The 27,115-nt window shown below is 54.8% G+C and overlaps 2 protein-coding genes across 3 annotated transcripts; both read right to left on the bottom strand.

The window, feature by feature from the left end:
• Positions 1 to 6,810: 6,810 nt before the first annotated feature.
• On the bottom strand, positions 6,811 to 11,765 carry LOC100092684 (interleukin-1 receptor antagonist protein). 2 transcript variants are annotated; one of them, XM_007656757.3, is made up of 5 exons: positions 11,603 to 11,765; positions 11,451 to 11,502; positions 10,234 to 10,322; positions 8,493 to 8,611; positions 6,811 to 7,546 (listed from the first exon to the last, which is right to left on the bottom strand). In XM_007656757.3, exons 2-5 carry the CDS (start codon positions 11,474 to 11,476, stop codon positions 7,322 to 7,324), a joined length of 459 nt encoding a protein of 152 aa, XP_007654947.1. In that variant the 5' UTR covers positions 11,477 to 11,502; positions 11,603 to 11,765; the 3' UTR covers positions 6,811 to 7,321. The 2 variants fall into 2 exon arrangements, with proteins under 2 accessions (XP_007654947.1, XP_028930404.2); XM_029074571.2 differs by lacking the exon at positions 11,603 to 11,765 and having other exon boundaries at positions 11,451 to 11,571.
• A 7,028-nt stretch (positions 11,766 to 18,793) lies between these two features.
• IL1F10 (interleukin 1 family member 10) lies at positions 18,794 to 21,759 on the bottom strand. The gene is made up of 4 exons (XM_001521189.5): positions 21,728 to 21,759; positions 20,506 to 20,591; positions 19,871 to 19,998; positions 18,794 to 19,365 (listed from the first exon to the last, which is right to left on the bottom strand). The coding sequence occupies exons 1-4, from the start codon at positions 21,757 to 21,759 to the stop codon at positions 19,153 to 19,155; spliced, it is 459 nt and encodes a 152-aa protein (XP_001521239.2). The 3' UTR covers positions 18,794 to 19,152.
• Positions 21,760 to 27,115: the final 5,356 nt, after the last annotated feature.

Raw genomic sequence — 27,115 nt, forward strand, 5'->3', positions numbered from 1 at the left:
ATTCAGACTGTGACCCTCATGTGGGACATGGACTGTGTCCAATCTGAATAGCTCGTATCTACCCCAGTGCCTAGTATAGTGCCTGGCATATAGTAAGCGCTTAACAAATACCAAAAAACCCCCACCCCAACTGCCTGGTGAGTGTCTCCTTAGAGACATCTGAGTGATCCAGTGGGATCTGAGCTCTTCTCTAGCTGAGCTTCTTGACGGATACCCTCAGGGTTGATCGGGGGCAGGGGAAGGAACCACCGGGAGGGGAAACTGAGGCGATCCTGTGGCTGAGGGGTTGGGCCTGGCGGGAGCAGCCCACCTTCCTCAAAGATCCCCACTCTCAAGCTGCTGCATCCAGAAGCAAGTTCCCTCTCCCAGAGAGTCTGTCTCCTCTAGGAAGCCTTCCCTGATTGGACTTCACCTTGCCAGACCCAGCTCATGTCATCCCATCAGCTGCAGGCATCTAAATATGAACAGCCATCTTAGCCCTTATGCACATATCATGATCTATATACTTTACCTTTTCATCTATTTCTTATTCCCCATCCATCTTCCTCTACCTAAATTCCGTTCTTCTTCCCTCCCTCCCAATAACAGTAAATCGGAGGCGAAGCAGGAGTGGAGAGTGTCCGGGAAACTGAGGTTGGATAATGTTTCAGGAGAAGGGGGTGAACGACAGTGTCAAAGGCAGCTGAGCAAAGCCTTATTGAAGGCACACTTCCATCCAAGAGGCCTTTCCTGACTAAGCCCTCCTTTCCTCCTCTCCCTCTCCCTTCTGCTTTGCCCTCAATTGCTCCCTTCATTCACCCACCCACAGCACTTATGTACCTATCTGTAATTTATTATACTTCCCAAGCACTTAGTATGGTGCTCGGCACACAGTAAGCACTCAATAAATACGATTGAATGAAGGAATGAATGAAATCATTTGAATCTGCACATCTCCTCTGTTGGATTGTAAGTTCCTTGAGGGCAGAGACCTTACCATTTATTTTTTACACCCCCGCCCTCCAAGTGCCTGGTGCAATGCTCAGCACACAATCGATGCCCAGTCCAGTGCTCAGGACTCAGTAGACACTCAGAACAGTGCTCTGTACCCAGTAGACAGCAAATCCAGTGTTTAGCAATCAGGGCCCCAGTACAGTGCTCAGCGAGCAGTAGACCCCCAGCTCAGCTCTCAGTCTGCAGTAGGATCTCAATAAATACTAATGGTTGATTGAGGAAGCCACCCACAGGAGTCACATGAGCCCAGATCCCCCTGCCATCCATTTCGCTGAGGAGATGAGGGAAAGTGGAAAGAATTGACATTTGCCCGTCATGTGCCACGGAACTAGGAGGGCCCAGAGCCTCCAGGGTGCCCCATCCCCGGGCAAGGAGGGCTAATGCATTCAACTTAAGGCTATGAAAGAGACCACCGCAGTCCCCACGCAGGGGGTCAATAGCTGTCTCAGGAGGATGCCTCGGTTTGCATGTGAGTGCCTTTGGCCCCGGCATCTGACAGCCCCAACTTGGGGAACAGAGAGGCAATAGGACTGAGTTTAAGAGTGTGGGTCTGAGAGTCAGGAGGCAAGACTCTAGTCCCAGCTCTGCTACTGGTCTGTTGTGTGACCTCGGTCAAGTCACTTCCTGTCTCGGGGCCTCCATTTCCTCATCTGCAAAATGGGGATGAGGGACCTGCTCTGTGTCCCTCTTAGAGTGTGGGTCAGGGACTCGGTCTGTTCTGACTGCCTTGTATCTACCCCAGGACTAGGTACATAGTAAATGCTTAATAAATGCTGCCGTTATATTAAAATGGCCCTCACCGGACCTCCGGCTCAGCCCCTGTGAATCTCAGGATTTGAGCCACCCTGAGCCTGTGATCTGCAGGTCATGGGTGGGCTCAGACTCCGAGGGACCCTCGGTGCCGGAGGAGATCTGGCCACCCCGCCGTCCTCCCGATGAAATATTACCCTCTCCTCCACCCCTCGTGGCAGCCAAGAGAGCAAGACAGCGAGGTGGCCAGAGGCAGTCTATATGACAGGAGTCTGAGAGACTCAGCCTCAAGTGATTCTATTTATCATGATTATGTTGTCTTGTTTTTGTCCGTCTCCCCCGATTAGACTGTGAGCTCGTCATTGGGCAGGGATTGTCTCTATCTGTTGCCGAATTGTATATTCCAAGCGCTTAGTATAGTGCTCTGCACATAGTAAGCTCTCAATAAATAGTATTGAATGAATGAATGAAGAGCTGTGGCAAAGTGACTCCATGCCCTGTGCCTCAGTTCACCTCCATGTGCCACAGAGAGGGTGATTCCCCTCTTCTGCTGGGCACGTGGGACAGATACTGGTTCAGAACACATCGGGAACAGCTCTTCCTTAAGTTTCCCCAAGCCCACGAATTCCCCATGCCTATGTCAGCACCCCCAGTGCCCCTCCCCAGGGAGGTCAGGGACAGTGCAGGGAGGGGACTTCTGGGCCCCTACCGCTTCCCTGCCCCAGGCACAACTCACCCAGCTCCTGGTCCGTTCACCGTACTCCAGTCCCGGACCGGCACGGCTCGTTGAACGGCAGCCATGACAGCTCCCTCCATTCATTTCCTGGGTAGGGGCCCAGGGATGGCGGGGGCCTCCAGGGTGTCCCCGCTTGGTGCAGCCTCCTGACTACAGTGATCCTGCGCTCCCTACTGCTCCAGGCACCCAGGGTCCTGGGCAGGGGGCTGGCCCCTGGCGGGTTCAGCCTGGCACTCCTCCCCCTCTTCTCTGAGCCTTGGCACTGGTCTTCACTCCCAGCCTTGAGCCGCAGGAGAAGACCCCAAGGGTGCGGAGCGGGGGCTGTGGGGACAGCCCGCTCCCGGAGACCCTGTTTCCAAGAACCCCCGGCCAGATCCCCGGGGGAGGGGTGAAGGAGGAGAACAGCTGGAGTTGCCCGACTGGTTTGACTGCCACCGTCATCAGCTGAGTCCGGGCTGGGGCGTGTCACACGGCGGGCCTACTCTCTCCCCGGAGAGCCTCAGTGGGCTGAAGATAGCACCCAGGCAGGGCTGGCGCTGGGATGGTCACTGCTGGACAACTGCCTCTCTCCTTCCCCACCTGAGGAGCTGCTCATTATGCAGGACCCTGACGGTGGACACCCTCTCCCCTCCCTGGACCCCACCGCAGCCTTCAGCCCCAGTTTGCAACCTGATGCTTTTTGCTTCTTCTCTCACCCCTATCTTTCATTCATTCAATTTCATTTACTGACACTTACTCTGTGCAGAGCACTGTACTAAGTGCTTGGGAGAGTACAGTACAGCAATACACAGTGAGCATGGAGAGCCCTTCAGAGCCTCTGGCCTGTGCCCGAGCCCAAGAGCTCAGCTGGGTGCCCCCTGTCTCCGTCCCTCAGTTAATTAATCATTCAATTAATGTATCTATTGAGCGCTTACTGTATGCAGAGCACTATATTTAGGAGGGTACAATACAACAGAATTGGTAGATACGCTCCCTGCCCAAAAGGAGCTTATGGACTAGCGGGGAAACCAGAAATTAAAATAAATTATGGGCTTGTTCATAAATACTTTGGGGCTGAGGGTGGGGTGAATATCAAGCACTTACAGGGTACAAGTCCAATAGCCTAGGCAATACAGAAAGGAGAGGGAGGAGGGGAAAAGAGAAATTAATCTGGCAATGCTTCTTGGAAAAGATATGATTTTCATAAGGCTTTGAAGGTGGGGAGAGTGGCGGTCTGGAATATACGGAAGGGGAGGGAGTTCCAGGCCAGAGGGAGGATGTGGGAAAGGGGTCAGTGATGAGAGATTAAATCGAGGCACAGTGAGCAAACTGGTGCTAGAGGAGTGAAATGTGCAGGCTGTGCTGTAATAGGAGATCAGAGAGGTAGGGTAGGAAGTGGCAAGCGGATTAGAGCCGACGGTAAGGGGTTTCCGTTTGACGCTGGGGTAGATGGGCACCACTGGAGGGTCTTGAATAGTGGAGAGAAGTGGATTGAACATTTTTTTAGAAAAATGATTGGTGCAGCAGTGTGAAGTATATAGCCTGGTGTGGGGAAAGATGGGAGGCGGGGAGGTCGTCGGCAAGGGGGCTGATGCAGGAATGAAGGTGGGATAGGGTAAGTGCTTGGATCACTGTATTGACAGTTTAGATGGAGAGGAATGGGAGGATTTTAGCGACGCTGTGAAGAAAGAATACGTATGTGGCTTAAATAAGAGAGATTAGTCGAGGATAATACCAAGTTTATGGGCTTGTGAGATAGGGAGGATAGAGTTATTGCCTCCAATGGTAGGAAAGACAGGAGGAGAACAGAGTTTGGGTGGGAAGATGAGAAGTTCTGTTTTGGACATGTTTAGTCTTAGGCATCAGAGGGACATCCAAGTAGAGATGTCCTGAAGGCAAGAGGAGATGCAAGACTGCAGAAGAGAGACATCAGGGCTGGTGAGGAAGCCACTGGACCTAGCCCGTTTAGATTTTCCGCAGGCCCCTGACTAGCTTCACACCGAGTCTGAATAATCCCAGGGAGGAAGGAATCATGGCTTGAAAACTGGTTAAAGTTATCAGAAGCAAAGGAGGGGGATGAGCCGGCCCCTTCCGGGTTGGAAGAGTGTAGAGAGGAGGGTCCCAGGCAAGGATCAGACCCAAGGCCTGTTCCATGACACATGGAATTGAGCTGGAGGGGGGAGTGCACGGTTAGATGGATCTTGGCTTTCTGGGCTGGTGGAATGCACTGCAGGCAGGGTAACCTGAAGGAAGGGCTCACGAACTTGAGCCAGTGGGCAGGAAAGTGGCCAGTGAGCGAGAGCAAGTCCTGGGTGGCCTCAAACAAGAACTCATGTGCAGAGGTGGCGGCAGCGTGAGTCCCCTCACCTCTCCCCTTACTCCCGATCTTTGGGGTCACCGCTTAGAAGAGAGGCTACCCCGCCCCCACACTACCGGGTCTCCTCCGTCGCCCCGGCTCCAGCCCAGGAAGGATTTGAACGGCGGCAGCTCTCCACCTGGACTACCATGTCCCCCGATGGCAGCAGGCCCCAGTGGGTGTGGGCCGGACTCCTGACCTCTGGTCTGACAGAGCAGAACAACCCCGCTGTCTGCCCAGCTGCTTGTGTGGGTGGAGACTCCCACGGGCCCTGTCAAATTGGGCCCACAAAAATCCGCTCTGAGCTGTGGCCTGCACAGACCGAGAATGCAGAAGCAGCACAGCCTAGTGGATAGAGCCCGGGCCTGGGAGTCAGAAGGACCCAGGTTCTAATCCCGGCTTCGCCACTTGTCTGAGATGTGACCTTGGGTGAGTCACTTTGCTTCTCTGGGCCTCAGTTATGTCATCTGTAAAATGGGGATTGAGACTGTGAGCCGCAGGTGAGACAGGGACTGTGTCCAATCTGATTTGCTTGTATCCACCCCAGCCCTTAGAACACTGCCTGGCACATAGAAAACACTTAAAAATAATACAATTATTACTATTACTACTACTAATAATAATAATCCTGGTTCTGCCACTTGTCTGTTGTGTGACTTTGGGGCAAGTCACTTCACTTCTCAGTGCCTCAGTTGCCTCATCTGTAAAATGGGGATTAAGACTGTGAGCTCTATATGGGACAGGGACTATGTCCAATCTAACTCGTATCTAACCCAGTATTTAGAACAGTGCTTGGCACATAGTAAGCACTTTAGTATTATTGTTATTATTATTATTATTATTATTATTATTATCATCATGCTCCATGGAGTCACCTGAAGTCTAGAGATGTCTAAAGAAGTCTAGAGAAGCAGCGTGGCTTAGTGGAAAGAGCATGGGCTTGGGAGTCAGAGGTCATGGGTTCTAATCCCAGCTCCGCCACTTGTCTGCTGTGTGACCTTGGGCAAGTCACAACTTCTCTGTGCCTCAGTTACCTCATCTGTAAAACTGGGATTAAAAAATGTGAGCCCCACATGGGACAATCTGATTACCCTGAATCTACCCCAGTGCTTAGAACAGTACTCTGCACATAGTAAGAGCTTAACAAATACCATCATTATTATTATTAAAGTGAGGGGAACCTGTACTAGTGTTGAAGATGAGGAGTCTGGGAGTGGGAGACTCAACAGCTCTCTCCTAGTCTAAGAAGGGTGATCACTCAGAGATATTTTTAACTCCACCAAAGGTGGAATAAGAAGAAACAGACCCAACCTGCTGTTTGGAAGTTATAAGCCCAAGGCAAATTCCTCACCTATGTCCGGGTGATGAGGAGAAGCCCTCTTTCCTGGAGCTCTGTGAAGAGAGGGCAGAGTTCCACCTATCTGGGGTGACCTGAGGTAACCCTGCCCAGGAAATAGGGGATTGGACTGTCTCCCTTCAGCTCTCAGGTCCACTCCAAGATGATATTTCTGCATGAAAAGCCAGACCCTTGATGGATACCTTTTCAGACTATTTCCTTTCCTAGACCAGCAGAGAGGAGGTCCTTTCCCTGTTTGGCGGGCCGGCCAAAGTGAGGTACGGGGAGCAGAGGAGGAGGGGAGTGTGAACTTATTCATTCAGTAGTATTTATTGAGCGCTTACTTTGGGCAGAGGATTGTACTAAGCCCTTGGAAAGTACAATTCAGCAATAAAGAGAGACAATCCCTGCCTACAATGGGTCTCCCACTCCCCCTGCCCCCTTGCTCCTGGACCAGGACCTGCTTCTAATCCCCTGGACCTCACCTGCACTCAGCACCCTGCCTGGGGGGAGAGATCAATCAATCAATCGTGTTTATTGAGCACTTCCAGTGTGCAGAGCACTACTAAGTGCTTGGGAGAGTACAATATAATGAAGTTGGTAGACTCATTCCCTGCCTACAATGAGCTTACAGTATAGAAAGATGCTCACACTGGTGGCCACTGTCCTAAGGACCTCAAGGTTTTATTGGGAGAAAATCCTGTAGGTCCCGGTCATGGCAGCAAAGGCCGAGAACAGCCCAGTGAAATGGCCCTACCTCTGGGGATTTCCAAACCCTTGCCACACTGTATACCCTCCTGGCATCACCAGCCCCCTGGGAGCAGTAGGCTCAGGAGTGGGCACCAAACTGACAGACTAGATGCTCAGTTGGGTGAATGTGGGCCCACGATATCTCCCAAACCCCATTTTTCAGTGCCCAAGGGGATTCACTTGGCACTGCTTCACTTGAGTGGAATACAGGCCCAGGGTGAAGTGAGGGAGACCTGTAATGGGAGAAGTCTGGAGTAGGGAGAGAGCTTCAGCCACAATCCTAAGGCCCCGGAGGGGCGGCGACAGAGGTGCCCTTGCCAGGTTGGGGAGGGGGCACCCCGGAGCTCAGTAGGGGCCCGAGCTGGAGCTGGGCCCGAGCTGGAGCTGGGCCGCAAGGCGTGGGGGAGGAGCTGAGCCGGGGTTAGTCCTTCTCAAAATAGAAGTCGGTGGTGATGGGATCCTGGGCGTGATCCCACGGGCTGGTCCTCCTGGTGAGGCCCACGGGCTGGTCCTCCTGGGAGGTGCAGAGGAACCAGCCAGGGTAGGCGGCTGACTCGAACCGGAAGGTGGGCCCCGGGTGAGACTTGATGAAGGCGAAACGCTTCGCTTGGTCCCCGGCCTTGGCCAGGTCTGCGATGTTTATTTCCTGTGGGACAGAGGAACGCGGTGGCTCAGAGAAGGCATGAGAGAGGGGTCACCCGGCCGATAGTTGAAGCGGGGTGGATTGGGAAAAGGGAGATAGCTGGATCCCTTGAGTTTGTAAAGCTCACGAATGCTCCCCACCCTGCGACAAGCCCAAGCCATCCTACTATTCTCTAGAGGTGGGCTCTGTGCAGGCATCAGCTCTGTGGGGTCAATGGGGAAGCGCCCACCCGATCCTAGCTGAGGGAATGGTAATAGGGCCCCTGGCTATGGGGACAAAGTTACTCTTTCCCCCATCTCTTCTTGAACCCTGGACATGCCCCAAAATATCCACCTCTGACCTGGAGCTCTGGCTCAAGGCCAAGGGAACCAACATGCTGGGTTGATGGGGGGGGTGGGGGAAGAGGACTAAGCGTCCTCCTCCTCCCCAAGTTTCCAGCCTGGCCCTCACCCATCTCTCACCCACAGCCTCACTTCCCCTGCTGCCTGGACTGGATTTCCAACTAAGTTTTCCCCAGGAGATTCTGAGTTAGACTGGAAGGAGGCCAAATCAGGTTTTCCTGACCCACCTGCCTGCCACCCCCAAGTTCCATCCTCTCCCCTGGAACTCAGAGAAAAAAGTTGGCACCTGCGCCCCTATCTTAAGCAGAGCCTGGGCATTTTCGCAGGCTGTTGCTGACACTGAGCTCAGCCCACCCTGAGGCCTGCAAAAGGGATTTGGGGGGGGGGGTGGTTGATGAGGGGTACTAGCCAAAGCTGGTGCTGGCAGCGTTGGCTGCGAGAGAGAGAAAATACTATCAATGGTACTGGGGTTGGCAAAGAGGCTGGGGTGGTGTGAGGGGAGGTTCCACCACAGGTGAAGCCTGCAGCAACTGTTCGGTCGGTAGTGCCGGGATCGAGGTGTAGCGAGGCAGGGAGGAAAGCAGACTCCAGCCCCGCGGGGGTCTTACCTCCAGTTGCAACACGGGCTGGTCTCCGGTCTTGACGCAAGCCAGGCAGCGGTTGCCACCCTGGATCCCCATGAACATGGTGTTGTTGAATGGAGAGATGGGCACCACGTCAATCTTCTCTGGAGAGAGCAGTCATCGGGAGGGTCGGTCAAGTGAAAGCAGGAAGGGAAAGCAGTCTTGGGGTGGGGGGGGGTGAGCTCTTTCTCCCCACTCCTGTCTGCCTCAGTTTTCCCTTCCCAGCACTAACAACCCTAGTCCCTCCCTGGCCCAGGGGAAAGGAAGAGTGGAGTAGACTACCTGAGATATTAGGAAGGAAGGATTCTCATATGGCAGGGTTGTGGGTAACCGAATATGGGGGGAAACTGAGACATGGGCCCATTTTGCCACTACAGCCTGGAGGAGTCTGCCATGGCTCCATGACACCTTGAACTCTGGGCCCCCCCACCTCATAATAATAATAATGGTATTTGTTAAGCACTTACTACGTGCGAAGCACCGTTCTAAGCCCTGGGGTTGATACAGGGTAATCAGGTAATCCCACATGGAGCTCACAGTCTTAATCCCCATTTTACAGATGAGGTAATTGAGGCACAGAAAAGTTAAACGACTTGCCTAAAGTCATACAGCTGATAAGCGGCGTAGCTGGGATTAGAACCCACAACCTCTTTCCGCTAAACCACGCTGCTTCTCCAATCCCTCATCCCGTCGGCTCGCAGCCGGCTGAGGAGTCGGGGGGCGAGAAGGGAAGGCAGAGTGAGGGTAATTCTGGTCTGACCAAATTATAAATCCAGATTGCTGTCGGGTTGACAGTGCCTACTGGACCTGCTCTCCAGCCCGCAGGGATTCAGAGTGAGCAAAAGGAACTAAAATTAGAGTGGAGGGGCTGGCCAGTTCGCTCCAGAAGATCCCAATTCAGGGACTTTGGTGAATTTTCTGAAACCGCCTGGGGTAGATAGACCACTGAGTGTGGGACTGCCTTGGCTAATCTGGGCCAAATGGTCAAGTAGCTCTTCATCTACCCACTCCCACTCCTCTGTACGTACTAGGGCTCGGCATCTCGGCTCCCACACTGACTCTGGGCACCCCTGAAAATACTCAGAAGCAGCGTGACCTAGTGGATAGAGCATGGGCCTGGAAGTCAGAAGGACTGAGTTCTAATCCTGCCTCCTCCTTTTGTTTGCTGTATGACCTTGGGCAAGTCACTTAACTTCTCTGGGCCTCATTTACCTCATCTGTAAAATGGAAATTAAGACTGTGAGCTCTCTGTGGGACAAGAATCGTGACCAACCTGATTATCTCATTTCAACTCCAGCACTCAGTACAGTGCCTGGCACATCGTACGCGCTTAACAAAGACCACAGTTGTTGTTATTATTACTGTCATTATTATCCAGCTCTGCCCTGGCACTCTGGCTCAGAGCAAAGGGATCCAGCAGGCTGGGAGCAGTGGAAGACGAAGGAAAGGATAAAGCCTCCTCCTCTCCCGGCCCCCACCCTGTCTCTTATAGGGACCCACAGTCTCACTTCCCCTGCAGACCTCAAAGCTGTCCCTGGCAGAGACTTCCAAACTAGCCACAAACAGTCTGGGTGGTGAGAGGATTTGGCAAGAAATAGGGCTCTCGTTAAAACGTTTCAAGAGGAGGAGTTTCCAGTGTCAGCTCCCTCCTCCGCCCCCTTTCCCCCTTACAGAACCCACACACCAAATTAGATCTTCCCTTCTCCCCCCTCTTTCCACAACTCACCTTCCAGGGCCATGTTGGAGGCCTGTAGGTAACCAGCCACCAGCTGGTTGTTCCTGAGGTAGAAGGTTTTCTGGCTCACATCCCATATCCTGAAAAGGAGATGGTGCTGAGGACCCACTAGCCGGGGGTTTGGGCAGGGGGAACTAGAAATGAAATTCTCCAGTTCAAGTTTCTGGCTGGTAAGTCTAACCCCTGGTGTGGCTTCCTCTGAGAGAGAAGTGAGCCCCTGCCAGCCCAGCCCTAGGAGTCTGAAGTGTCTCCCCAGGTCTGCTGGGGGCCTTAACTCTAGCCCTGATGGGTGAAGGGACAGAATCTCTCAGTTGGGTCATCAGGGGCAGATGGTTCCAGCCTCTTGGTCGCCCTCAAACGCTGCCCTACTGTGCTCTGTCTGCTGATCATCACTTGGGATGACACCCCACTCCACCCCCTCCACCAAACTAACCCTCTCTCCCCACCCGCCGGAGCCAAATTCTCAGCTGCATGTTAGCCTGGACCAGCCCATCCCCAGGCCCAGAAGGGTTGGGATGTGTGGGGGGGGTGTTTCTCCTCAGGGGCACAGCAGAGTCCCTTCAGAGAATCAGCACAGTCAGAGGATTCCTTTGACCCTCCTGGTCCACTAAAGAATTTACCTGTTCTAGCAGGCAGAGCATCCCCCTAAGTACCGAGCCACATAATTGGAAGAGAGAGACAAGGATAGAGAGCAGGACTCGGGGCAGAGGCAGGAAGAGCAAGGAAGGAGGGAGGTGGTATTTGGAGTCACAGGTAAAATCAACAATTGACGGTGTCAGTCTACACACCTTGATTGGCCCTCAGATACGGCATAAGACCTCCTGCCACCCTCACCACGGTCTCTTCTACCACTGAAAATTTCTGGTGGTCTCGGCGGGGGGGGGGAGGGGGAAACGACGTAGCTCCCTCAACCCTGACCGTAGCTTTTTGCGGGAAAGGGGAGTGAGAGAAACACCCCGGCAGTGGCTGAGGCTTCCGAGGCCGAGGATATGGTGTTGAATGAGCAGAGAGAAAGATTTGTCTCCATGTACCCAGTGGCCGTGCCCTCCACCGAGACATCCTACTGTCCAAGGGGCAGAGAGCAGGGTTGCTCTCTTTTAAGCATCTTGCCTGCCCTCCCCCCTGCCGCCACTCCCTCTCCCCACCCCCCGCCCCACCAGCATGGTGGGCTGGCTCTTTGTGCTTCCGTCGGCAGGCCTCGCCCTTACCTGTAGACCGGTCTCTTGCTCTGCATCTTCGTCAACCGGAACGCGTCCGTTTCTGAGTAGAAAAGGAAGAGGAAAAGCGGGATCAGGCATCGGGTGCAGACTCTGCAACATTCCATGGTCATCCCCCCTTGCAGGCTCAGAGAGTTACCTACCATTGGGCCACTGTCGTCCTTCTTATAAAGATGGACTACTTCCCAAACTCAAGTCGACCTATCTGATTCAGTATTCGGAGGCAGGAAATACACAACAACATTTCCATGCAGAGTAGCCCTCTGCTGTCACTTCTGGGCCTCTCCGCCCCCTACCACTGTCGCAATGTATGTCGAAATGTCCTGGCGCAATTTCCCCACAGTGACCGGCCTGTTTCCCCGTCATGCCACATGAGGGAAGTCGCGGGAGCAAACCAAACATTTGAGGGAAAAAGAGAGAAGTCGCTGTTTATTCTCAGCCACCGCTGCTGTTTCTCTCACTGCCGAAAGTTGGCTAGTGACTTTTATTTGGTTAAGAGAATGCCCTGTGAGGACCAACAGCCAGGGGAAGAGGGTAGCCCTGTGGGAAGTGACCAAAAGATGGGGAAATGGCTTTGAAGGAAACCTCATTTTCACTGTCTGGAATTCCTCTGATCCTAACTGGGGATATGCCGTCGTGTGCCTGGCAGACTTCTGATGTGCCCTGGTTAACCCCGGATCTTTGGAAGGATTTGGGGTGATGGGCCCATTTTAGAGGCAGGAAAATAAAGACGTCAGGAGCGGAAATAGAGTCAGCGGCAGAGCCTTTTCCCCAGATTTAAGAACTGGAAAACTGATTCATGCCCCATCTCTTCCTTTTGCCATGAATCAGTCTTCCCAGAAACCTCTCTTCCTGGGGCTTTCATGGGCAGAGATCCCTTGCCCGCAGTGAGGACCTGGTCAGAAACAAGGAGGGAATCCCCCAAGAAAACCTCATTCTTCTGGAACTGCGGGCTGGCCGGTCATCCCCGAGACCCCAACCCCATATCCCCCACAACTGGGGAGGAGAGCCTAGTGCCCATTCTAGAGGCCCAGTGGATCTTAGGTTTTGGTTCCTTTACATTTCCCATGAACCTCTCTTCTGAAGAGAGGCAATGTGGTCTAGTGGAAAGAATATAGGACTGGGAGTCAGGAGACCCAGAATCTGTCCCCTTTTCACCACTTGCCTTCTGTGTGACTTTGGATGAGTCACTTAACTTCTCTCTGCCTCAGTTTCTTCATCTGTAAAATGAGGATAAAATACACGTATTCCTTCTCTCTTGGTCTCTCAGATTCAGGTAAGGCAGGGACTGTACCTGATCCAGTTATCATTTAGCACAATCCTCGGCATAAGGAAGGCACTTTAAAAATTCCATCGTTATTATTTGGAAGATCTCAAAGCATGTTCTAACCCCAGGGGGCAGGGAAGCTTTTCCTCTTTGCCTAGTTGGGAAACAGGGACGTTGGGTGGGATTGGGACTCACCAGGTCTCCTGCCTCCTAGCCCAGCACCCTGTCCACAGGGAAATCCTGTTCCTTTAAAGAAGTATTGGGTGAACTGTTCTCCAGCTGTGAAGTCAGGGAGACTCCGGGCTTCTCCCGCAGGGGCGAAGATGTTCAGGTCAAGCTTCCCGAGCCAGTATGAGATTCCTTTCCGGGGCAGACACCTTTTAACGGGAGGGAGGAGCCATCACACTTGGATATTACCTTCATGGGCGGGAGTCATGCTGGCAGTGGGACAGATCTAATTCCAGGCTACGAGAGCTCCTGGCTGCTGGGTGGGGGAGATGGAAACCTAACCAGTTTTTCTGTGAGTCAAGTGGAAGAAACTCAAATAGGCCTGGCCACTGTCAGTTCTCTTCTGGCATGGGGCCGAAACTCAAGGCCCCTCCATCCCTGCATGGGTATCTGGGTTTAGGGTTCAGCCTCCGCTCTGAAGACACTAGCGCCGGGCTGGTTCTCATGGTGCTGGTCCAACCTGAGGCAGAAGACACTAATCGAGACAGATTTTTTTTCACATGTAGCTCAGACAGTCCAGACAAGTCTAACAGCTGAGGTAGGTGGGATGAAGGAAAGTGGAATGCAGCACGGTTCCTGGGATTTTTAAGACACGGATGGGCCGTTTCTTGATTTTTTCTTGGTTTTGTTTGATATTGAATGTCACAGTATCAATAGCCGTGTCAGTGGTCCACCCGGTCCAGGATTCTGTCTCCATCAGAGGGCTTGGAGGAACCGTGGTGATGGTTGCCTACCTGCATTGACATCCATTAGGTAAGTTTAAGGATGGACCATCCAAAACCCCAAATTCTCCCCTCTCTATCCCTGACCTACCCTCTGGGGACTGAGCACAGACCACCTGTCACTCCTGACTCTCTCCTGCAGTGACCCAGCACAGACACTTATCCATGAATCAAGTCCCTCTGGACCCTGCTGGCATTTCTGGCTGCCTAGCTTCCTGTGGGAAGAGATTTCATATGCTCCAGTCAATCAATCAATAAATCAATCTATTTATTGTGCACTTACTGTGTGCAGAGCACTGTACTGAGCGCTTGGGAGAGTGCAGTAAACAGAGTTGGTAGATATGTTCCCTGCCCAGAGAGAGCTAAGAGTCTAGGGGGTGAGTCTCCACACCCTCCCCCGACCAGTGCCACTGGAAGAAGAAGTGCTCTAGCTTGTTCTGAACCTACCATCCTCCAGGTCCAAAAGGTGCCCATCACCTTGGTGCTGAGGGATGGAGGAGTTTGCCCTGCCCATTCCCCTCCTGGCTCTGAAAACTCCAATCAACTCCCCTCTCAGCTGGTGTCTCCACACTCCAGAGCCCTGGCCCTTTTCTTCATCTCTTTTCCCCTGACCATTCTGGCTGCCCTTCCCCACCCTTTCTCCCACTCTTTCATAGGAGACCAGGACCAGACCTATCCACAGTGCTCCAGGTAGTTCTGGGATGGGCCAGAGCTGGATCTTGTGTTGGATTCCCTATCCCCTCTGTGATGGGGCCTGCATTGAAAACCCTGTCCCCTCTGCCCTAGAGAGGTGGATTGACTGTTGATTCTGAGTGGGGTAGGGTTGGGGTGGCCTCTCCCAAATCAGGTGGGAGACTTAGACGCAGAGCCGGATTACCTCTCCCTTTAGTTGGCCAATAGACATGTCAATCACAGGCCCAACCCCCCTGAAGACCCCCGGCTAGCTGACATCCTCTCCAATGTGGGCATCCTCCTTAGGCTGGCAGCCACCCCTCCTCTCAGCCCCTGGTCCCCCAAACCTCCTCCGCCTGCCTAAAGCTACCTCCATCCCTCTCTCTGCACTCAGCTCCAGGCTCTGCTGAGGAAAAATAGGCAGCCGCCTGGCAGCCTACCCCCAGGGGCCCAGGGGTGAGAGGGGCGGAGGGTGAGGCCAAGCCCATGAACATCAAAGTTTCCAACACTCGTGAGTGTCTCCCCAATTCCGCGTCGTGACCACAGCCGCCCTAGCCTGGGAAGTTCCCCCGATGCTATCAATCATGGGAACTTCCCCTCAAGTCCAGAGCCACCGGTATCATTGGGGTGCACGAGTCTCGGCGCACGGAGTTTCGGGAAGTCTGCTTCCCTGAATAGTCTCTGGAAACTTTCAGAGAAGCCTTTGAGGGCCCCGGCCTACCACTATCAGGATCTAAGTTTTACAAACCTGGGAAGTTGAGAAAAGGGGATAGAGATCACCCACTCCACACCCCTATTTTTCCCTGGGAAAATGATGGAGGAAACCCTCTGTTTGTCTCACTCCCCGACTGAGCAGGAGGAGAAACATGGGTAGACACTCAGGACTCGGGCTGGGGCCTCCCTCCCAGCTCTGCCTCCGGCTGCTTGCGTGTTCTGGCCCAGACCACCCCCGTCCCTCCTCCAAGGTCTCAGACTCTTACCATTTTGAAGGGCTTTTCCCACAGAACGCCAGGAGCAGTGCAATTTCCTATGGGCCAACTACCAACCAGAAAGCTCATTTCCAGCTCCTGGTCCTCTTCTACTAGATCAGAAGCTCCTCAAGGGCATGACTTTTATTCCTGCTGTCATTCATTCAATAGTATTTATTGAGCGCTTACTATGTGCAGAACACTGTACTAAGCCCTTGGAATGTACAATTTGGCAACAGATAGAGACGATCCCTGTGTCTGTCCACCAGTGCCCTCTCCATTTGAGGCTTCCGTTCATCCTGGGGATTTTGACACTAAAGGAAGCCCTGGCAAAGGGCGGAGAAGCTCCAAAGAGCTAACGTGGAACTGCCCCAGGGCTGGGCCAGGCCCCAGGACAGACAGTAGTGGGTCCCCTGGCAGGGAATGGAGCCATCCCAGGCCTGGCTGGACTCCAGCAAGCCTGAATCGACCAGCCTGACCCTTGGTGGTCAAGGTGCCTAAGGACTCTCCTCTCCCTCACCTTCCCATTGCCCTGCAGGTTGGGGCAATTTGGAAATTCCCCTGCCTCCTTCCAGGTCTCGGTCCCCAGGCATTTTTAATGGCAGGTGGGGCCGCCCACCAGGCACGTGGAAGCTGAGCACCTGTCTGGCAGTGCCGATCCTGAGGTGTGGCTCTCCTATCTGTACTTCGTGACCCAGGGCTCCCGGATTATGCAAGGGAGGACTTTCTGTCCCCAGGAATTCCTGGAAACGTTGACATGGAGCGCTCGGGCAGCAGGTGCGTGACAAATGACGAAAAGGCCTTTCCGGTGCTCTCACTCCGCCACCACCTTGGTTCCCTAGAGGACAGCTAACCCTTTAATAGACTCGGGCCCCCAGATGAGGAGAGGTCATGCCAGTGATACCATTATAGATAGGAGAAATTGAGTTCCAATCTGGGGAAGCTGGAAGGGAAACAAGCTATCAGTGGTGACTCAGGAAAGAGATGATATAATAACAACAATAATAATAATAACAACAACAACAATCCCTTGGATTTGTAAGGTGCTTTTAGTTTCCCAAAGGGCTTTCCCTCCAGTGATTTTATTTTATCCTCCCAACATCCCCACAAGGTAGGGAGAGGTAGGTATTATTATAACCAGGGCCCAGAGAAGTTAAGTGACTTGCTCCAGGTCACACAGCAGGCCAGGGACAGAACCAAGCCTAGAATCCAGGTCTGCCGACTCCTGGCACAAGTCCTCTTGGCGGCTGACTCCCTTTCGAATCGCAGCTGCGATGCCCGGTGGCAGTCTGGGGCCCAGCCAGGGGAGCCCCGGAGCCCCTGGTGGAGGCCACTGTGTGTTCTGACTCCCGTGGCTCTACCCACACCTCTCCGGGAGGCCCCAGAGAGCTTCTCAGGACCAACCACCTCTGCCAAACACTCAGCCCTTTTCCCGAAACCAGGGGCCTGTCCCGCCCTCTGGCCCCCAAGTCCTGGCTCAGCCCAGGTGGAAGTGACTGCATCAACAGGTCCTCCGCCACTTCTTCAAGATGCTTCTTTCCTGTGGGTGCACCATGTGGCGGAGGAGGCCACAGAATGGCTATAAATAAGTTCTCTGGCGTCACGGTGACCCACGAAAGCCGGGGGAGGGAGAAGATGGCAGGGTCCAGAAAAGGGAAGGAGGTGGTTTCAAATCCCAGTCACTTCTAAGGCTTGTAGTTTTGGCATTAGAGCACTTTCGCTGGGTGCTCCCTAAACTTCTTAGGCACATGCTCAAAACCCAGAACACAGGAGTCCAAAAACGCCCACCCTTCCATAGATGGAGCTACCTTGAAACAACCAGACTTTGAGGGGGACTCTATGGTGGTTCCTCACCGTAGACAGAGAAATAGGTTACAGTAAGAGACCCAGCAGGAAGTACTTGGCGGTGGGGATTAGGTCAAGTGTAAACTTAGAGAAAATCTGCCCAGAGTGTGAATGGTGCACCCTCAGAGAGGAGTGGGAGGGAGGACTGGGGGAGGGGAAAGGAGAGTGGGGGTCCCAGTGAAGAATGGGGAATTAGAGGTGGCATCGGGGGTCAGGGCTGGGAGAGTGGAGAGGTTCGTGAAAAGAGGCTGAGAGATACCTTTTCCTGCTTGAGGGAAAGGGAGAGGGGCTGAAGTTCCCAGTTCCAGGAAGGGGCAATTTCCAAATCCCATGGAACCCAGGGGAGTGGCACCTGCCAGAGCTGGAGGCCATCAACCCTGGGTTGAGGGAGTTTTGGCAGGGGGCACACCAGAGTCCAGCCACCGCGGGCGCTGGCACCCCCAGGGCTTGACCCCCTGGGGGGTCTGCTCCCTCGGCCCTCCCTTGCCGAGGGGCAGAGGGCCAGAGTGGACAGAGAGCTGGGGAAGCTTATGCTAGGATGGGATAGAGGCACACTCTCCTTGCAGCACTGCTCCCTGTGCAGACGGGCACATGGTGGGAAGGGGAAGAGGCGGGGAGAGGCTCAGGGTCCAGCTCACGGGAGTCCCAGGAGTCCCGCGATGGCATGTCTCGGGTGGTGGAGAAGGTATTTGGGGAAGTTTCTCCAGACGGGCAGGGTGGCTTCCAGCTGAGGAGAGTCAGGGCTGGGGCTGTCCCCGGTGGGTGAATCACTGAGCCTGGTGGGGGAATGCCCTCAGGGAATGTGTACCATCTGGTAGAGTAGCCCTGCCTACTGGCAGGAGTGGGCAGGGGGTTCCCAGGGTATTTCTCCAGGGTCTGGGGCTGTCCCCCATCAACACACGCTTCCCTGCTCCCCCTCCTCCCCCATCCCCGCCACACACCATCCTTCCTGAGCGTCAATCTCTTAGGTGGCGGGGGAGGAAGGGGTGGGGTGAAGCAGGGATGCCCTGCTGGGTGAGGGATTCTCTCTGGGCGGCCTCTGGGAAGGAGGAAGGAGGAAGCAGGGAGGAGTGGAGGTGGAGCAGGTGGCTCTGGACTCTGGTTGCCGGAGGCCTTCCCAGCCTGAGCCTTCCCTTTCCCTCTGCTCCTCCTCCCCTCCCCAGTGCCCCAACTCCCTCCCTCTGCTCTACCCCCTTCCCCTCCTCACAGCACTTGTGCGTATTTGTATATATTATATATTACTCTATTTTATTAATGATGTGCATTTATCTATGGTTCTATTTATCTTTTTCGATGGCAGTGACGCCTGTCTACTTGTTTTGTTTTGTTGTCCGTCTCCCCTTTCTAGACTGTGAACCCATTGGTGGGTAGGGATTGGCTCTCTCTGTTGCCGAACTGTACTTTCCAAGTGCTTAGTACAGTGCTCTGCACACAGTAAGCGCTCAATAAATATGATGGAATGAATGAATGAAAGATGGCACTGCTAAGTCAGGCTGGGAGAAAATGACCCCACCAGGCAGAACTGGAGGCCGGTATGAGACGCAGAAGTGGATGGCTTGGCCCCCAGGCCTCTTCAGCCTCTGTCATTCAGCCCGACCCGCTGAGGGACAGTGGGGCCGGGGCTGGCCCACCTAGAGGATCTGGGTTGAGTCTAATTCCTCAGGCCTGCGAGAACACATGAGCTTCTGGGGTGCCCATGGTGGGGGCTGGGGCGCTCCTGGGGAATGTGGTCAGGGAGAGGAAGCGAGAAGATTGGGGAGGGCTCTGTTAGAGCTCAGGGGAGAGGGGGATCGGGATCTCATGACCCCTTCCCCGGTTCGGCTGGAATGTACTGCCCGGTGGAGGAGTGGGCCCGGGCTCTGGAGTGGGCACCAAATTCATCTAGCAAGGAAACTCAGACACTTTACTCGCTCCCCCAGGACGGAGGGGGCCGGGCTCCGGGTCCAAAGGGAAACCAGACACCAGGACTGCCTGGCCTCCGGTCCCTGGCCCTACCGGCTCAACTCGAAGTAGAACTGTGTGCGGGTGGAGGCTCCGGCCTCGCTGGAGAGCGCCAGGGGCTGCCAGGGCTCAGGCGGGGTGCAGAGGAACCAGCCAGGCCGGGCGGCTGCCTCCAGGCGGAAGGCGTCGCCACAGCTGGAGCGGTAGAAGGTGAAGCGGGTGGCCCGCTCCCCACCCTTGTACAGGTCCTCGATGGTCACGTCCTGGTGGCAGGGGGCCGTCAGGGGCAGCAGTCAGGGGAGAGTGGGGAGAGAGAGGATCAGGGGATTGCCCCCCTATGTGGGCAGGGCATTGGCCATAGTGGAGGGGTCTCTGCACTACTAAGTGCTCTCGAGTTGGGAAGGGGCTGCCCCAGAACCATGGGCCCTTGGGGTTCCATTCTTCAGGGGGTGGTCTGCAGGCCTCTGGGGACCCCGGCTCCTCAAAGGCCAGTGGACAAGGCCCTGGCCCTCAGGAAAGCACACAAGGGTTTCCCAGAGCCCCTGGACTTCCTGCAGGCATTGATGGGTGAACCTCACCTTCAGTGGTGACTTCTTCAAACATAAAGGACAGCTCTCTCTGTGTGTGTCTCTCTCTCTCGCCCCCACCCTCCCATCTGGCTGGTGCCCATGCTGGTAAGGGATGTCCAGGGGTGAAGGGGGAAAAGGCAGTGGCCCCAGGGCCGTGGAGGTGAGGGCCGGCTTCCCTCCCGCCCCCGCCCCGACTGACCTCCAGCTGCAGCTTGGGCTCCTCCCCGGTCTCCGCACAAGCCAGGCAGCGGCTCCCGCCCTGGATCCCGATGATGATGGGGAACTTGCTGGGGTCGAGGGCTCGGTTGGGGAGCACGCACACCCGCTCTGGGGCAGAGGGAGCAGAAGAGGCCCAGTGATTAGACTCCCAGGCTGCCTTCCACTTCCTACCTGCCTCCTCCCTTCCCCACATACCCCACTCCAGGTATCTCTGAATCAAGGACCAAGGAGAGGGCAGAGGAGTGCAAGACTCACTGTGGAGAGTCATTTCCCCACCCTCAGGGGACCCAGGGGTCCGGCTGAGTCCCTGGCTTCTGGGGGGCAGCCGGGGGGTCAATCCAGGGGTTTTCCCAGGGAGTCCCAGGTACAGCAGATCCCATGCGGTGCCCAGTGTGGACTGGCACCTCCAGGACTGCCCCTGGCTTGCTCCAGGCTGGGTAGTCCCCCCCACCTCCACACCCTCAACTGGGTGGGCCACCAGCAGTCCCAGGCAGGGAGGGAGCATGTTAGTTTGTCACCCCGGGGTGAATACCTGGGTACCTCCACCTGGCCGGGAGGCCCCTGGGACCTGGGGAGATTGGGAGGGATTGGAGGGCAGAGGGGTTAGCTGCTGACCTGGGCTGCCATTCTCTGTGCCCGGGTCCCCTGCCAGCAGCTGGTCATTCCTCAGGTACAGTGCCTTCTGCTCTGCATTCTTAATTCTGAAACAGGAACCAGGCAGACCTCCAGCTCCGGCGCCAAAGGCCTCCCAGCCACCTCCCTCCCTGCAAGAGACCCTGGCTCCGGCCCCATCACGCATGCTCTTCTTCAGGGTCGGGGCCCCATCACGCCAGTTTTCAGAGTTACGGGAAAGTGGGGTGGAGGGTGCTTTAGAAGGCTCCAGGGGAGGGTAGAAGTTAGCAAAATGAAATGGGGATGAATGCAAGACAAAAGGCTGGCATGGGGGCTCAGCAGTGGGAGACTTGGGGGTTTAGTTTGGGTAGACGGGAGGCCCAAGCCGAAGTTGAGAGGGAGCACAGATCTGTGTCAACTATGGGGCGAGCAAGGCCGCTCCTGGGGGAGCTGTGGACGGCAGCCCTGGGGCTGGACAGATAGGCTGACCTCTCAGGGCAGGACTGAAGGGGAAAATTGCCACCAAGGGCACAGCTCTAGTGGGGGCTCCAGCCAAGGGTGAGGGAGGTTGGCTGATCGGCAGGATGGGGCCCAGCTCCCTCAGCTGGCGGAGAGAAACAAGGGTCCAGGACAGTTCAGAAGCCCCCATCCCTCCGGTCTGGCCATTCACTGGCTGGCCCGAGGGCACCTCCAGCCCTAAGGGAATGTCACATGTTCTGGTGGCCAAAAATGAGGTTCCAGAGCCCCCATTTCAGGGCAGGCTAGTGGGCAGGGTTCAGGCTGGGTCTCAAACTACTTCTCATCCAGATACAGTTACCCTCTTCCCCTAGCAACGGAGGAATAAGGGCCACCTGATCCTACTGGGGATGGCCAGCATGGTCAAAGATCAGGTCATCCCTCAGCCTAAAAGCACCCAGGAACTGGGCTCGGGAAAAGGTGGGCTGCAAAATGGTGACCAGTGCCAGAGTGCATGGTGGAATTTGTAGTCCTGCACAACTGGGTGGTCCACGTCCTTAGGTGTCTCCCGCCACTGCCTGTGGCCTCAATTTTAAATAAATATCGAGGGGTGGGTGGGATTGGCTCCAGTGCCACTGGGTTGGGCTGAACCGGGATGCAAGACGCAGAGGAATGTGGGGATGTGGCTACTTAGTGTATGCTGCGGGAGGGAGGAGCAACCTCTTCCCAGTAATCATCTAATGCACGCAGGGGCCCTTGAAAGACTCACATGTAATATCGTGCCAGTGGGAGGGAGCACATCACTGCAGCTCAGAACAGCCACCCTGCCCGGAGGAAAGAAAGGGATTGACCGAGTTGGGTGGGAATTCACTGGGGACAGCAGGTGCACACGATCTCGCCAAGGCATCAGGGTGCCCTCCTCCCTCACAGCTCTGGAGCTCTTGGCTCTGCCCGCTTCCTGCCCTCAGATCCTGCATCTCCCACAGTGACCCTTCCCAGTATAAGGGAGTGGTGACCCCTGGTGGCATGGAGTTCCAGAGCCAGGGAGGGAGCGGTAGCTCTGGTTTAGCCTGGGCATCCCCAGTTGGTTGGCCAAGACTGACCCCCTGACCTGCAAACCCGTGCCCTCCCCCAACTCATCACCTTTGGCCTCCTGGAACGAGTCTCTGAGTCTCCGGGTCCGCGCTTGGAGCATGCACGGAGGACGAATATGCACGCTCGGTAGTATCTGCTGCAAGTTCCTGAGTGCTACAAAGCGTGTCTGGGGGGAGCAAGTGCAGGCCTCACCCGGAAGGCAAAAGAGGGGCCTGTTCTCCGTCGCTTCCCTGCCAAGACTTCTAGTGACATGCGAGCACGTCCAGCTGACCAAAGGATCCGCATCTCTAGGGGGAGCAACCCTGATGCTGCTCTCGGATTCCCCGGGTGGGCCAGTGGGGATAGTTTCTGTTCCCCGCATCACTACTAAGGGCAGAAAATCAGGGAGAGAGGACGTGTGCTTGCACGGGTGCTGAGACGAGGCTTTCAGGTCAACCTGCAAAGCCTCCGAGAGCAGAGGGAGGGTCAGGGGAGTGAAAGCCAACGCCATTCCCACCGGGACTCCTACCTGTGGATCCTGCGTCTCCACGGCCGTTCCTGGAAGTCCAGGCTGGTGGCCGCAGGGTTCCCGCCTGGTTTTTATAGCGACGGGTGGATGTGGGTCAGACTACCGCTCCGCCCTGAGAGGGAGCCGGGAGAGCACGAGCCCCGCATTTTGCAACCTCCTCAGGGCCTGGGATAATCACCCCCGCCTTGCGGGGGGAAGGGGCAAGGCGTGGGGCGACGCGTGGGAGGGGTTAATGAGTATTTGCAGAAGGTTTTGACCTGCACAAATGAAAGCCAAGGTCGCATCGCTGCCCCTGCCATTGTATGTTGTGCTGCTGTTATTGTATTGTTGCTGTTGTTGCCGAGGGGTGTGGTGTCGGTAGCCAAACAAGCCACATCGGGTTTTAGGCAGTCCCACCGTGGGCCTCAGACCTGCCTGCTTGCTGAGGGAGGGAGGGAGGTGACAGAGGGCGGGAGAGAGTCTCTGCCCAAAGCGGGGGTGGGGGAAAGGGGCACCAGGTCCCCCGCCCATGACCCGACAGTGACCTGACAGTGAAAGGGCCCAAGGGAAGTGGGAGAGGAGAGCTGGAGTTCAGCTTTCTCCAACCTGTTTCCCCACCGCAAAAAGGAGGGTAGATCTCCAGGAGAGAAAACGTCAGCAGGAGCCCTTGAGCAGAACCCCCTGGGGAGGCCTTCCAGCCCATCCATTCCAAGATTCTGTCTTGCAGCACCAGGAAGCTTGGAGGAACCTTGGGATGGTTGCCCCCTGGAGACCTACTTTCATGGTTTGGGATACACCACCCGATGTCCCCGACTCTCCCCTCTCCATCCCTGACTCTGTCCCATTGACCCAGCATGGACCATCCAGGAGCAGATGAACCAACCCCCAAATCTGCCGGACTGCAGTTCGCTCCATCTTTAAAGTCCTCCTAAAATGCTACCTACTCCAGGGAGCCTTCCCCAATCAAATCACAATCATACTTATCAAAAATGTGATTAAATCTGCCCCTTTGAACCCATATACACACTTAAATTGTATTCTCAGCACTTGTAAGGGACATACAAGTCCCTTAAGTGCTTAAGTGCTAATATGTGTGTGTGTGTGTGTGTGCTGAGAATACAATTTAATTGTGTATATGAGTGCATATTTGTATATATAATATATATATGTATATATAGGCTTGGGTGTATATATATATGTGTGTGTATATATACACACACAAGTGGAGAGAAGTCAGGGCTGAAAGTCAGAAGATTGGCCTTCCAGGATCACTGTCGTTTTCCTGCTGTGTGACCTTGAGCAAGGTCTCTGTGCTTCAGTTTCCTCATCTGTAAAATGTGGAGATAGCCTGTCTCCCTACCTCTTATTCCGTCAATCTTGTGTGGGACAGGGACAGATACGGTGTTCCATCGGATTTTCTTGTAACGACCCCATTATTATGATGTTGGTATTTGTTAAGCGCTTACTATGTGCAGAGCACCGTTCTAAGCGCTGGGGGAGACACAGGGGACTCAGGGGGTCCCACGGGGGGGCTCACAGTCTGAATCCCCATTTTCCAGATGAGGGAACTGAGGCCCAGAGAAGTGAAGTGGCTTGCCCACGGTCACCCAGCTGACAAGTGGCAGAGCTGGGAATCGAACCGGTGACCTCTGACTCCCAAGCCCAGGCTCTTTGCACTGAGCCACGCTGATGGGAAGCGCGCGGGGCAGGCTGCGCGGGGGCGCGCAGGACCGTCCCGCTCGGGCGGGCGCGATCTCGGCGCCGAGGAGCCCCACCTCCACCGTCTGCCCCCGGAGCGCCGTTTCCTCCCTCCTGGGGCCTCAGGACCGTCCCAAAGGACCGTTTCGGTAAGAAGAAATCCCGACGGCGCGGGGTCGGCGCCGCAGCGTCCGAAAAGGTGGGTTTCTCCCCTTGCCGATCGTTGGACGGCCCCCCGACCTCCCCAACGCATCCCTTCCTCCCTCCTCCGGCCCCTCCAGGACGCCTGCCGGCATTCCTGGGCAGGGATGGTCTCTCTGTCGCCCAGTTGTCCATGCCAAGCGCTTAGTACAGTGCTCTGCACCTCGTAAGCGCTCAATAAACACGAATGAATGCAGGGAAGCCGGGCCACCGAAGGAAAAGGCCGGGGACCTGGACCTCTCTCTGCCCCCCAAGGAGGGGCATGGCCCAGGCCCGAGGGCTTCTCATGTGTGTGTTGGGGGGGTCCAGGTTTTAATAATGTTGGTATTTGTGAAGCGCTTACTAGGTGCCGAGCACTGTTCTAAGCGCTGGGGGAGACACAGGGGAATCAGGTTGTCCCACGTGGGGCTCACAGTCTTCATCCCTCTTTTACAGATGGGGGAACTGAGGCACCGAGAAGTGAAGTGACTTGCCCAAAGTCACACAGCTGACAAGTGGCCGAGTCGGGATTCGAACCCATGACCTGCGACCCCAAAGCCCGTGCTCTTTCCACTGAGCCACGCTGCTTCAGGTTTTGGGGTGGTGGGAGAAACCACAGATAACGCCCAGCAGCCCAGCGTTTCGCACAAATTGGGCAGCCGTGGGGTCCGGTGGAAGTCAGGAGGTGCAGGTTCTCTTCGCTGTTCTGTCACTTGGAATAATAATGTTGGTGTTCGTTGAACGCTGACTATGTGCAGAGCACTGCTCTAAGCGCTGGGGGAGAGACAGGGTCATCAGGTGGTCCCACGGGAGGCCCACCGTTAATCCCCATTTTCCAGATGAGAGAACCCGAGGCACAGAGAAGTGAAGTGACTTCATAATAATAATAATGTTGGTATTTGTTAAGCACTGACTATGTGCAGAGCGCTGCTCTAAGCGCTGGGGGAGAGACAGGGTCACCAGGTGGTCCCATGTGAGGCTCACAGTTAGTCCCCATTTTCCAGTTGAGGGAACCCGAGGCACAGAGAAGTGAAGTGACTTAATAATAATAATGTTGGTGTTTGTTAAGCGCTGACTATGTGCAGAGCGCTGCTCTAAGCGCTGGGGGAGATACAGGGTCATCAGGTGGTCCCACGGGAGGCTCACAGTCTTCATCCCCATTTTACAGATGAGGGAACCCGAGGCACAGAGAAGTGAAGTGACTTAATAATAATAATAATGTTGGTATTTGTTAAGCGCTTACTATGTGCAGAGCACTGCTCTAAGCACTGGGGGAGAGACAGGGTCATCAGGTGGTCCCACGGGAGGCCCACAGTGAATCCCCATTTTCCAGATGAGGGAACTGAGGCCCAGAGAAGTGAAGTGACTCGCCCACAGTCACCCAGCTGACAAGTGGCAGAGCTGGGATTCGAACCCATGACCTATGACTCCCAAGCCCGGGCTCTTTCCACTGAGCGACGCTGCCTTGTGACCTTGGGTAAGTCACTTCACGTCTCTGGGCCTCAGCTACCTCATCTGTAAAATGGGGTCTCATAAGTCAGTGGTACTGAATGAGTGAGAGAGTAAAGTACCACAGAGTCGGCAGAGATTTTCCTGCTCACGGTTAGTTTTACAGTCTGGAAGGGGAGACTGACATTAATATAAATAAATAAATTACAGATCGATCAGCGTGGCTCTGCCTGCTGTCTGCTATGTGACCTTAGGTAAGGCACTTCACTTCTCTGTGCCTCAGGTCCCTCATCAGTAAAGTGGGGATTGAGACTTTGAGCCCCACGTGGGACAGGGACTGTGTCCAACCCCATTTGCTTGTATCCACCCCAGCGCTTAGTACAGTGCCTGGCACATGGTAAGCGCTTAACAAATACCACCATTATTATTATTATAAGCGATGTGGCTGAGCCTCCTCCCTCCATCTTACCCTGTAAGCCCCATGTGGAACAGGGACAGTGTCCAACCTAATAAGAATAATGATGGTATTTGTTAAGCGCTTACTATATGCCAAGCACTGTTCTAAGCCCTGGGGGAGATACAAGGTAATCAGGTTGTGTCCCACGTGGGGCTCTCAGTCTTAATCCCCGTTTTACAGATGAGGTAACTGAGGCACAGAGAAGTGAAGTGACTTGCCCAAAGTCACACAGCTGACAAATTACGGAGCCGGGACTAGAACCCACAACCTCTGACTCCCAAGCCCGTGCTCTTGCCACTGAGCCACACTGCTTCTCTAGTGACCCAATGATCTTGTGTCTACCCCAGCGCTTAGTACAGTGCCTGGCACTTAAGAAGTACCATTTTTAAAAAAAAAGCTTGGGGCGGGTTGGGGTTTGGAGTTGACTCAGAGCCCATGGGTTCCATCTGCAGCCGCTTGTTCTCGATACTGAGAGAGACACGATAGCCCAAGGGAGAGCAGAGTTTCCACCACTGCCTTGGGAAATGAGGGTTCTGGACCCCATCCGTCAATGGTATTTATTGAGTGTTTACTTGGTACAGGGCGCTGTATGAGACGCTTAAGTGGCTATAATAGAATTGGGAGAAATGCTCCCTGCCCACAAAGAGCTTACAGTCTAGAAGAGGAGATGAACATTAAAATAAATGAGATAGTGGAAGCATCAGGGGACAGAGCAGAGGATCTCTATGGAGTGCAGTGAGATGAATAGCAAGTGCTGAAAGGGTGTCGATCCGAGTGCGTAGGCGAGGCAG

Source organism: Ornithorhynchus anatinus, chromosome 11, assembly GCF_004115215.2.
Source record: "Ornithorhynchus anatinus isolate Pmale09 chromosome 11, mOrnAna1.pri.v4, whole genome shotgun sequence".
In the NCBI taxonomy this organism is placed as follows: domain Eukaryota; kingdom Metazoa; phylum Chordata; class Mammalia; order Monotremata; family Ornithorhynchidae; genus Ornithorhynchus; species Ornithorhynchus anatinus.

Excerpts from the sequence above, each read along its gene's own strand:
- LOC100092684 (XM_029074571.2), bottom strand. The coding sequence starts at position 11,566 with ATGGAATGTTGCAGAGTCTGCACCCGATGCCTGATCCCGCTTTTCCTC. Across the intron at positions 10,323-11,450 it reads AGCAAGAGACCGGTCTACAG|GATATGGGATGTGAGCCAGA; the intron begins GTAAGGGCGAGG and ends TCTCCTTTTCAG. Across the intron at positions 7,547-8,492 it reads AGCCCGTGTTGCAACTGGAG|GAAATAAACATCGCAGACCT; the intron begins GTAAGACCCCCG and ends TCTGTCCCACAG.
- IL1F10 (XM_001521189.5), bottom strand. The coding sequence starts at position 21,759 with ATGTGCTCCCTCCCACTGGCACGATATTACAT. Across the intron at positions 19,999-20,505 it reads CACAGAGAATGGCAGCCCAG|AGCGGGTGTGCGTGCTCCCC; the intron begins GTCAGCAGCTAA and ends CCTCTGCCCCAG. Across the intron at positions 19,366-19,870 it reads AGCCCAAGCTGCAGCTGGAG|GACGTGACCATCGAGGACCT; the intron begins GTCAGTCGGGGC and ends CCCTGCCACCAG.